The 12,372-nt window shown below is 38.0% G+C and overlaps 1 protein-coding gene across 1 annotated transcript in view; it reads left to right on the top strand.

The window, feature by feature from the left end:
• AHCTF1 (AT-hook containing transcription factor 1) overlaps positions 1 to 12,372 on the top strand; it is a 76,134-nt gene that overhangs the window by 19,871 nt on the left and 43,891 nt on the right. Inside the window, exons 5-13 of the mRNA XM_080651298.1 lie at positions 3,155 to 3,362; positions 4,790 to 4,906; positions 6,826 to 6,910; positions 8,114 to 8,267; positions 8,789 to 8,921; positions 8,999 to 9,180; positions 9,593 to 9,654; positions 10,415 to 10,543; positions 11,169 to 11,259. Of these exons, the coding sequence (XP_080507424.1) occupies positions 3,155 to 3,362; positions 4,790 to 4,906; positions 6,826 to 6,910; positions 8,114 to 8,267; positions 8,789 to 8,921; positions 8,999 to 9,180; positions 9,593 to 9,654; positions 10,415 to 10,543; positions 11,169 to 11,259 (1,161 nt within the window). The remainder of the gene's footprint in view (positions 1 to 3,154; positions 3,363 to 4,789; positions 4,907 to 6,825; positions 6,911 to 8,113; positions 8,268 to 8,788; positions 8,922 to 8,998; positions 9,181 to 9,592; positions 9,655 to 10,414; positions 10,544 to 11,168; positions 11,260 to 12,372) is intronic.

Raw genomic sequence — 12,372 nt, 5'->3', positions numbered from 1 at the left:
AGTTGGTCCTTTTTCATATCCTCGAGGGTCTCACTAAATTTATCGGCAGTTTCTAGAAAATTCTTGAAAAACCTTATAACCGTGGTTTTGAACTCTATATTCAGTCGTTTGCTTTTCTCCATTTCTTTCATTTGTGACCTCTTTCTTTGTCTCTGCATTTTGGTTGCTTCCCTGAGTTGATAAGAGTGGCCTTGTGTGCTAGGTGTCCTCTAGGGCCCAGTGGCTCAGCCTCCCCAGTTACCTGAGGTGGACACTCTTGGTGCACCCCTTTGTGGGCTGTGTGCACAGTCTTGTTGTAGTTAAGCCTTGATTGTTGTTGGTATCACTGGGAGGAATTGACCTCTAGGCCAGCTGTGAGGATCAGCTGTGTCTACGCTGGGAGAACTTCTGTGCTGGAGACACCCTTATGAGACAAGACTTGCTTCAGTGGGGCTTTGGTGCTCACTGAGTCTGCCCCCTGAGTGTGTCCCTTATGGATCTGAGCAGTTGTAATCTGGATGGTCCTACTCTGACCCCTGGGTACACTGACTCTTGGATCTCCAAGGAGGTGCTAATTTAGCCTCTGCCTGAGGCCACCTAGCAGGAGCTACAGAGAGATCTGCAGATTCCTCTTCTTTGTTTGGGTTTTGGAGGTGCCCAGATGAGGCCCAGCTGTGAAGCAAAGCAAGCTGCTGCGGGGCCTTGGGCCTTCTTCTGGATGTTCTGGGTCTCTCTGACCCAGCTGCAGTTTGTTAGGTAATTTTAGATTGCAAAGGGCCAGGGCATTCATATGCAAAAGCCTCTGCACTCAGCTTGGATGGGGCGGAGTCTCAGGGCAGAGCAGACAGCAGTGGCTTCCCATCAGCCCTACCCTAAGAGGCCCCTTTGTCTCAGTGTCTCTTAGTAATCGCTGCAAGCACCTCTGAGAGAAAGCCGCCCTCGAGTTTTGCCCGCTGCCAGACAGTCCAGTTTCTCCCTGAATGAGTCTGGGTCCCCAGAGTCTCGCCCAGAACTGGAGTTCAGAGCAGTCAGGAGCTTTTGTCTCCCTCCCAATTGAGAAAGACAGCCGTGCACTCAGTTGCTAGCCCTCTCTGCGTGCACGCCTCCGTACCTCTGCCTTCTGCGGCTCCTGTGAGTCTCAGTGTGCTTTTCTCTTCCTGTCTAGTTGTAGAATTTCCACTCAGCCAGCCTTCCTGTGGTTCTGGATGATGTCCGTTTTGTCTTTTACTTGTAGTTTTGAAATTGTTGTGTGAGGCAGCAGTTCAGGTGTTTACCTATGCCGCCATCGTGGTTTCGCTCCAAACCATTGAATTTTATAGCACACAAAAAATTGAGTTTTGGAGTTTAATGCAAAATTGATTTTTTTATTTAAAAATGTAGCTTATGGTTACAACTATTTAGACTTTATTGAAATACATATAAAGAAAATGAAGTTCCTAACATTTATCATACCATAAATACTGTTCTGCAATTCTTCCAAACCTAACAGCATTTCTTACATATTCTGTCACATCAGTACATGTAGAGTCTACCTTATTTTCTTGAATACTAGTGGCCCAGTGCACGAAATTCGTGCATGGGGGGGGGGGTGTCCCTCATCTTGGCCTGTACCCTCTCCAATCTGGGACCCCTCGGGGGATGTCCGACTGCTGGTTTAGGCAGGGATTGGGCCTAATCTGGCAGTCAGACATCCCTCTCACAATCTGGGACCGCTGGCTCATAACTGCTCACCTGCCTGCTCGCCCCCAACTGCCTCCCTCCGTCCCCTGCCAGCCTGATCGCCCCTAACCTGCCTCAGCCCTGCCACCATGGCTTTGTCTGGAAGGTCTCCAGGTCTAATTAGCATATTACCCTTTTATTAGTATAGATGTTTACAGTGTTTTATTATATGAAACATTATATTTTGGCAATATTTAATCACTATTCTCTGAAAAAATAATCAGAAACAGTAGGGATCCGGAGGGTAACTTCAAGAACAGTGGGATATGAATTTTTTTTTAATGTGGAACGCTTCACGAATTTGCGTGTCATTCTTGCTCAGGGTCATGCTAATCTCTGTGTCGTTCCAATTTTAGTATATGTGCTGCTGAAGTGAGCACAATGGAATATGATTTTATAACCCCTTCATAATAGCATTGAGGGAATTTGCCCTTGTATAATAGTTAGATCAATATACAGGCCTGAATATTTTTGTTTTGTTAAAGATTACCATCATCTTCAAGTAAGCAACAGAATATAAGAATTCACACATATCCATCTCCTAAATTCAAGTTAGTTTTCAAAATTTACTGTATGTGCATCCATTTTCTTTCACTCCCCTTTCTCTCATTTCCTCTGCATTAATTCAAAGCAAGTAATGGTTATGTTACTGCATAATCATGATGTCATTACCACTCATAACAACATATCAATTAACTCCTTGGTATAGTTTAGTGATTTTCACTGGTGTGCTGTAAGGATTTTTCAAACATGCACTACCTGACTAGTCACGGGCACTGACCTTTCTCCCCTTAGATTATCAAATAAAAAACAGCCAACAGGACAGTAGCCATCCAGTGTGAGTGGATCAAATTATGCCTTTTATTTCCAGATCACCAAAAAACATGTTTTTTGGTGTGCTGCAGAATTTTAGTGGTTAATTTATGTGTGCTATGAGATGAAAAAGGTTGAAATTGCTGGTATATAGTCGAATAATCAGATTCCTGTGATTGTCTCTAAAGCACCTTTTTGCATTTAGATTGAGTCAGGATACAGACAAGGTCCACACATTTCACTTGACATCTCTCATGTTTCCTTGACGGTAGAGCAGTCCTCTCTCTCTCCAGTCACTTGCTGAAGAAGTTGCGTGGTGTAATGCTCCACATTTGAAATTATCTGTTTGTTTCATGTGGTATCATTTACATTTTATATTTTCCGCAAATCTAAGCTCTCTCTGATTAGATTCAGACTTAACATTTGACAAGGCTGCATCATAAATGCTGGGTACTTCATACTGTATCCCATCCGGAGGCACATGGCCTCTTGTTTCACATTTAGTGACCAGGGGGGTCAGATGATGACCGCATGATCCTTCCTCTTCCTATTTACCCCAGTAGTCTTCAATTTCTGCTTGAATAATGGGTGACACATTTGTTTTACGCTGTTCATAGTTTGTTAATCTCACTTTTTTTTTTAGACCTTGAAGTTCTCGCTGGTATTCCAGCCGAAGTACCTCACATCAGAGAACGTGCAATTGGAGAAGGACGCCATCTGTGTTTCCAATTAGTAAGCCCATCAGGAACAGCAGTTTCAACTCTTAGTTACATAAACAGGACCAATCAGCTTGCTGTAGGGTTTTCTGATGGCTACCTAGCACTCTGGAATATGAAAAGCATGAAAAGAGAGTAAGGATAACTTTTCTCTGATTTGATTTTTGGCAGTTTCTTTCTTAGTATAACTTGTACCCTATTAATATGTGAAAATTAGCTTATGGGGAAAATAGTAGGACAAATTAATAATAGAGTGACTATGAATAATTTTTCATTGTATTAATTCATGACGATAAAGGAATGGCTTAGCACATGAATTTGGGTTGATTCGGTGTATATTTTAAAAGGCATTTCAAAAAAGGTGTTAAATTTGCTAATAAAGCATGACTCTAAAGATATTTATATCGTATGAATTCTTTCAGAAGTACTTTTCTTTATAACCATATGTATAAATATTTGTAAAGTAGTTGTTCCCAGTAGACAGAAAAGCAAAGACTTTTTAAAAATCTGTTCTAAAATGCTGTGTTTTAAAATTGCATGCTGTGAAAAACTTTGTCCAAATATAATTCCAGTACTCACTGATTCCAGTACTTTCTCTTTATGTTGATACTTTTATGATGTTAAAATTGCCGAGGAATTAACTAACCCTTTATTGAGGGAAGTACTCCTTTATTGAGGGGAGGTAGCAAACATAGTGGATCTGATGCTTAAATCCATGCAGCTGAAGAAATGGAGTGTTGTGGCAGTATTTCATCTCTCGAGAGAGTACCTCTTATTGGGGAGCAGTACATAGTGGCATATATTTATATGTACTGGGAGGACTAGTTGACCCATACATGTATTCTATGCTTTATTAATTTTAACCCTTCCCAGTTCTACCTGGGGTTGGATGCCATGCTCGTTGTCTTTTTTTTTTTTTCATGCTCATTGTCTTGATGTCTTGTACCCTGTGTATTTTTTGTTGTTAATCCTCACCTGAGGATATTTTTCCATTGATTTTTTTTTTTTTTTTTTTGAGTGAGTGGAAAGGAGAGGAGAGAGAGATAGACATCAATGTGAGAAAGACGCACTGATTGATTGCCTCCCGCACCTGACCCAATGGGCTGGGGATCAAACCTGTAACCCAGGTACATGCCCTTAATGGGGAATCAAACCTGCAACTCTTTGGTGCACAGATGGATCCTCTAAACCCTGAGCACAACACTGGCCAGGGCTACGCTGTGTACTTTTTTTTTTTTAAATATACATTTATTGATTTCAGAGAGAGAGAGAGAAACATCAATGATGAGAGAGAATCATTGATCGGCTGCCTCCTGCATGCCCACCACTAGGGATCGCCCACAACCTGGGCATGTGCCTCCAACCGGAATCAAACCTGGGACCCTTTGGTCTGCAGGCCGACGCTCTAACCACTGAGCCAAACCAGCCTGGGCTCCTGTGTACTTTTGAAGATGGTTGTATGAACAGTAGATGCTCTAACTCAAATTCTTACATCGAGGCACCTTCTTTAACATAGTTATAATTTAAAGTATGAAGTATACTAATTTTTGTGCCTCTTACAGATACTACACACAATTGGAAGGTGGAAGGGTTCCCGTATATGCTGTTACTTTTCAAGAACCTGAGAATGATCCTCGTAATTGCTGTTACTTGTGGGCTGTTCAGTCTACACAAGATAGGTCAGTGTGATACATGTGTTTTTAAAAATATTTGTCAAAAATGGAGCAGCAATTAATTTCTTTGGACAGCTTTTACTTTGTACTATGTTGTCTCTTTTTAGTGAAAGCAACATAATTCATGAATTAGTGATAGTTGAAATGATTAAAAAAGTTAAATGATTATTTCTACAAGTTTAAATAATTCTCATATATCATTGAGAAGAAATGGTGCTTGCTTGGTTGTTTCAATGTTATTTCAAAGTGTAAGCCAGTTCAGCTGAGCAGGCAACCTATTATTACTATAGGCAATTTTTATGGCTTTCTGTGTCCTCTCGTAAGACATCTTTTCTCTTCATAATCTCATTCCTTTTTCCTCATTGTTTTGTATGCCTCTCTCATTTTTATTTATCCCTACTGTTTTCTAGTCCTATTTGCCTTTTGCAGTATATTTTTAGGATTGACTTTTCCCTGTCATAAGCTCTAATGTTCTAAGTACAGCTATGGACAGATCTTTCTTTTCAATTTAATTTCTAACTGGTTCATTTCCAGTGCTAGAACAGTTATTCAGTACTGATTTTTAAATGTTTTTCTTAGGTATTTAGTTCTTTCTTTGATGATCTGTGAAATTAAAGTTTGTGGTATAAATGCCTTGATCTTGATAACTTACTGATTCCAGTACTTTCTCTTCCCAAGTTCTATTCTATCTTAGATTTTATGTACCTGCATTGTGGACCATTTGGGTTTTTGTTTTCGATGTCCCCACGTTTGAGGTTTTGTCTTAACCTTACACTGTAGTAATAAGGCAATGAATGAAAAAATGATTTGCCATTTTTGAAATTTGTCAATCCTGGAGAAAATACAGAGATATCTATTGAGATGCCCCTCATTTGGATCAAATTCATATTTCCATTCATCTGAGTGTAATGTGGGCGAACAGCATTGAGAAATGTGCCTTGTGAAGGCTTTGTGTGGTAAGGAATGAGAGGGCATTATGTTTATTTTGATCGTTGACAATATTACAGATGTCTCCCATTCCTCCCCCTTTGCCCCTCTCTACTCAGCCTCTGCCCCACAACAGGCCTTCCCACACTATTGTCTGTGTCCATGGGCTGTGCATATATGCATATATGTTCTTTGGTTCATCTCTTCCCGTCCTCTCCATACCCTTCCCCTCTGAGATATGTCATTCTGTTCCATGGACCCATGCCTCTGGACCTGTTTTGTTCATCAGTTTATTTTGTTCATTAAATTCCACATATAACCGAGAGCATGTATTTGTCTTTCTCTGACTGGCTTATTTCACTTAGCATAATACTCTCCAGGTCCATCCATGCTGTTACAAAGGGTAAGAGTTCCTTCTTTTGTATAGCCACATAATATTCCACTGTGTAAATGTATCGCAGCTTTTTTGTTCCACTCATCTACTAATGGGCACTTAGGCTGTTTCCAGATCTTAGCTATTGTAAATAATGCTGCTATGAACATAGAGGTGCAAATATTCTTTCTGATTGGTGTTTCAGAATTCATAGGATATGTTCCTAGAAGTGGGATCGTTGGGTCAAACGGCAGTTCCTTTCTTTTTTTTTTTTTTTAATATATTTTCATTGATTCAGAGAGGAAGGGAGATAGAGATAGAAACATCCACGATGAGAGAGAATCATTTATCAGCTACCTTCTGCATGCCCTCTACTGGGGATTAAGCCCGCAACCTGGGCATGTGCCCTGACCAGAACTCAGACTGTGATCTCCTGGTTCATAGGTTGACGTTCAACCACTAAGCCACACTGGCCAGGCACAGTGACCTTAGTTTTATCATATGCACTCAATATTGTATTCAAACTAACCTGATGTGGACAGTAAGAGATGCTTAGTGTAATTAATATGATTGTTAGTATTTCTTAGGAGAAACACTAAAGAAAAAGCTGATCTCTCTCTTTCAGTGAAGGGGATGTTCTGAGTTTGCATCTGCTTCAGCTGGCCTTTGGGGATAGAAAGTGTTTGGCATCAGGACAAATCTTATATGAGGTAAATGTAATGGTAATATGGCTTCTTATTACCATTTTGTTCACTGATCACGTATTTTAAGTCTTTCTTTTAAGACAATAAGATATTAAAAAGTTACTCTTATATGTGAGTTAATACTGTATTCACAATATAATGGGAGAAGTATTACATTAGGGATCAGGACACCAGCTGTTTTACCAAGGTAGCTCTCTTAGCACTCCAGGTATCACTTTGCTCTAAAAGGAGGGAATTGGACAGAACTAAAGCTTGTAGCCTAAATGGTACCCAGGAAAAATAATCCCACATTGATGCTCTTAACACAGGGGTGGGAAACCTTTTTCCTGCCCAGGGCCATTTGGATATTTATAACATCATTCGAGGGCCATACAAAATTATCAGCTTAAAAACTGGCCTGCTATATTTGGTCAAACATTTAATTAACTCATCCCTAAGGCCTTGGCAGAGCCAGACCAAATGATTTTGGGGGACTTACATGACGCCGGGCCAGACGTTTCCCACCCCTGCTCTAACATATCAAGCAGTAAACCATGGGGTGACTTTAAAACAGTCTTGTCACTGACAATTGTATAAGAGCATGAATGCATCTAGCCTTTCATATGACTTTTTGTGGCTGAATTCTTGAGGAAAGAGTGGGGTGCTGCTAATAGCCATATTTGGTCAACCCTCACATTCCATTCTCCAGAGCAGGCTTTCTAAACCTAGTGTTTGCAGGGATGGGGATGGGCCCCTGAATGATGTGTGGCATTCTACTGATTATGCATTTTGGGGGGAAAGTTTCACAGCTTTTTTCAGATTCTTAAAGGGATTGATGAGCAAAAACCTATTCTAGAGCAAGATTTTCATTGAGAATACAAGAGTAAGTTTGCTGGCCCAGAGTATGTGTATATATAATTTCAGTGGTTAGTCCAATTTACACTCCAACCAGTAGTACATGAAGGTTCTCATGTTTGATAACAGCTTCAAAAAATGTATTGGTAATTACTTTTGAGAGACTAAAATTAGCCTTTTATTTGATAAATATCTTTGTGCTATATAAAATTTTAGAGCTCCTTTCCATAATACTTTCTCTTCAGAGTTTAACTTTTTTTGGTTTGTTTGTTTTCTTTGTGAAAAATCTTTAAATTTAGAAAACATTTAATTTTAGAATGTCTTTTTGCTTAGAATCCTATTAAGATAAGGATTTTTGTACACTTTATTTTTCAGGGGTTGGAGTACTGTGAAGAAAGATATACACTGGACCTCACATGTGGCATGTTTCCTTTGAGGGGACAGACTAGTAATACCAAACTGTTGGGATGCCAGAGTATAGAGAAATTTCGATCTCATGGTGACAGAGAGGAAGGCATGAGTAGTGAAGGTTAGTTAAAAGTTCTCTTATATGACATGTGAATGCTTGACTTAAGATTTATCTTTTTTTTTTTTTAATCGATTTTAGAGAGAAAGTAATATCGATTTGTTGTTTGACTTATGCATTTACTAGATCAGTCCTTCTCAACCAAAATTCCTGTAAGAATTAAGCTCTAAGACCTAAAGGCATCCACTTTGGGTGTTGATATTCTCTGGTACCAGCTATGCACCATTCTTGGGAGATACTCATTCAGATCATTTTCTGTTTTCTACCTCTGATACCTCAAAGTTGCCAAGGTGATAACTGAAAATAAGTCAGAATATAACTTTCCTGATCAGTTTTTAATAAGGTGTTCTTAAAATATAAAAACAGTTAAGATAAAGGTGAGTAAATCTCTACTTATAAAATGCATGATAGAAGTATGTTTTGGCAAATTAAATCAAATACAGATTTATCAGAAAAATCTCAGTATTATTTGGGAGATTTTACTTTGAGTTATTCTGTTTTTTAAAATTATCTTTTCCTTTTAGCTCTGTCTCCTGACACTAGTGTTTCAGTCTTCACCTGGCAAGTGAATATATATGGACAAGGAAAGCCTTCTATATATTTGGGGATTTTTGACATAAATCGTTGGTATCATGCACAAATGCCAGATTCATTAAGGTATGCTTCTCTCTCTCTCTTGGTATTTGTATCTGTAGCAGTTCAGTGACTTAATAATTTGTAAAATTTTCTTTTAGATCAGGAGAATCTCTACATACTTGCTCTTATTTTGCATTGTGGTCACTGGATTCTGTTGTAAATATGGCTTCTCCACATTACATCTTGGATATATTAGTCCACGAGAGAAGTTTAAGTCGAGGACTTGCTCCTTCATACTCGCCTCCTGAGCAGTTTTTTAACCCAAGTTCCTATAACTTTGGTATGTATTTCCTTAACATTACCCTTTGAGAAAAATAACATGCAAGAGTATGTGTGTGTGTGTTTATGTTTAACATATGTGCATAGTATTATCTATTCATATATAATTGTCAGCTAATATATGGATAACTTAGAAAATAAATATACATGTATATGAGAAACGTAATACATAGTTTAAAGAAATCACAGTTTTGAATTTGCTAGAAAATATTAAATATTTCACGCTTACTGCATTTGTGATAGTTTGGTATCATTTTTGATAAAGTTTGGAAATACTTGGAAAAATATTTTAAAATTTATTGTGTATAATAATTTGATACTTTGGCTAGCAGTCTGTTAAGAGAAATTCTGTTGTATCAATGCCATCTCAAATATAATACTTAAGTGGTTTTTTAAAATCTTTTTTTTTTTAGATGCCACTTGTTTGTTAAACTCAGGAGTTGTTCATATAACTTGTACTGGCTTTCAGAAGGAGGTAGGTAACAGCTGACAATGTGGACAGTGTTTCTTACTGAACTCAAGTCAGATCATGGATTTAAACTTGATGGTAGATTCTGCTAGGTTAATGAGACGTATTGGGATGTTTTTAGCAGCTTTCTGTGGATGTTAGCTACTTGAATCCCAAGGAAAAGCTCAAAGAAGGTCATTGTCTTACCATGTCCCTTTTTATCCTTTCTGAATTCTCCTTTCTCCAGAAAGCTTTTGAATAAATAAAGTAATGCAAAGAGGTACCTAGCACAGTGGTACAGTGCCTAGCACAGAGCGGATGATGACTATCTGTTGAAAAATACTTTTCTAGGAAAACAACAAATGACAAACCTTTTAACTCATAATCACATAGATGTAGATGAATGCCATATTTATACTTCATTTCAGGTCTTTTGTATGTTAGACCAAGGGAATAAACTGCAGGGTATTGTGTGTGTGTTTGTGTTCATAAAGAGCTGTCATCGAGTCTATCAGCTTTAGAGAAGGTGATGGGTATCTTTCATAAAAACATATAAGCTGCAATATTATTTATAATTACAAAGCATTGATTTAGCTCAAGAACCTACAAAAACCCTTTTCCTTGAAAGAAGTACAAAAATGTAGTCTTCCACAATTTCCATTTCAGTGTTTTTAGTTTTATTCAAAATGTTAAGTCTGAAAGTGGGATAATGAGTTTATTACGTATTCTTAAATTTGGTTATTTGAATTGAGTATTAATTGATATATTATTGATCAATCTGTTTCAGACTTTGACCTTTTTAAAGAAATCAGGACCATTTATCAATGAAGTTATTTCTGATGGTTATAATCGATGTCTTATGGCTGGCCTTCTCTCACCAAGACTTATTGACATGCAGCCTTCCAGTTTAAGTCAGGTGAGATGATTTTTTTTTTTAATCCTCACCCGAGGATATGTTTTTATTGATTTTTGAGAGGAGAGAAACATCAATCATTGCCTCCTATATGTGCCCTACTGGGGTTCAAGCCTGCAACCCGGGCATGTGCCCTGACCAGGAATTAAATCATGACCTGGTCCATAGGTTGACACTCAACCACTGAGCCACACCGGCTGTTCTATAAATTGAATCTTAATAATACGGCATTTTGTGACTGGCTTCTTTAACTGAGCACAGTATTTTCAAGGTTCATCTATCCTGTAGCCTGTATCAGTACTTCATTCCATTTTATGGCTGGCTAATATTTCACTGTACTGCGTATACCTCATTTTTGAAATTATTTTCTTCAGGTGATGGACAGTTTTTGGCTATCAGGAATAACGTTGCTTCCTATAGAGTTCTTATGTAGTCACGTGTTTTCATTTCTCTTGCGTGTGTACGTAGGTGTGGAATTGCTGGGTCATATGGTAATTTTGATTGTGAGGAACTACCAGATTGTTTTCCAAAGTGGGCTTTATCATTTTATATTCCCACCAGCAGTGTGTGATCACATAGCCTTTCTTATCATTTAATTTCTTCCTACTTTTTTTAATGCATGGTGTAGGAAGAACAATTAAAAGCTGTATTGTCAGCAGCAATCCACACAAGTTCCCTGGGACTTTTGACTGGATATATCAGGAGGTGGATACTGGATGGTAAGATTATTATTTTTAATGGAAAATTACTTTTTTATTTTTAAAATTATCAACTCGCTTTTTGTGGGGGTGGTTAGTTAAACTTCATTTGGAGCTATTTGTAGATACACATATAGTTACACGATTATAAGACATAGTATAGAGAGAGCCTGTGTACTCTGCCCCCACCCGCCACTGCCACCCCAATGATAAAATCTGGCAAACCTCTACTACAACTTCAAATTAGGATCCCCCATGTTGCCCTTTTATAGCCACATCCCTAACCCCTGACAATCACTAATCCATTCTTTATAATTTTGTCATTTAAAAAATGCTCATAAATGGAATCATACAGTATGCAACCTTCTGGGATTGACTCTTTCTCACTCAGCAAATTCTTTGGAGACTTATCCAAGTTGTGTGTATCACTCTCACTCTTAAAACATTTGAGAATAAGTTGAAGACATGGTGCTTCTTTACCCACAAATAATTCAATATTATTTCCTTCTAAGAACAAGGACACTCACTTAAAAAAACCACTTTGCAACTATAAAAATCATGAAAATTAACATTGATAATATGCCATTATCTAATCTACAGACATTGGAATCTCAGTAATTGTCCCAATAAGATCCTTTGTAGCACTTTTGGGCAGGGGAAATCCAGAATTTGTATATATTTATTTAATTTTCATGTATTTTTATTTATTTTTTTATTTAAGAAATGCAGGTTTTGTGTGTGTGTGTGTGTGTTTTAATCCTCACCTGAGGACATGTTTTTTTAATTGACTATTTTTTTTTTTTTTTAAGAGAGGAGGGGGAGAGAGAGAAACATAGATGTGAAAGAGAACATCAGTCAGTTGCCTCCTGTACATGCCTGACTGGGAATCGAGCCCCAACCTTTTGATGTACAGGAGGACACTCCAACTACCTAAGCCACCAGCTAGGGCAATTTTCATGTCTTTTTAATCTCTAAAGTTGGTATAAGCCGTTCTCTTTCCAAAAATTGGTATTTTTAAAAAATATAACCCTGTTGTTTTGTAGATTGCTTTTCAGTTTGTGTTTATTGATCTTTCCTCATGATTAGATTCAGATTTTACAATTTCACATAACAGATGTACTGCACGCAGAAGGA

The sequence above is a fragment of the Plecotus auritus genome (genome assembly GCF_963455305.1).
Source record: "Plecotus auritus genome assembly, chromosome: 14".
Taxonomy (NCBI): Eukaryota; Metazoa; Chordata; class Mammalia; order Chiroptera; family Vespertilionidae; genus Plecotus; species Plecotus auritus.
This window is presented reverse-complemented; position numbering and strand designations above follow the sequence as displayed.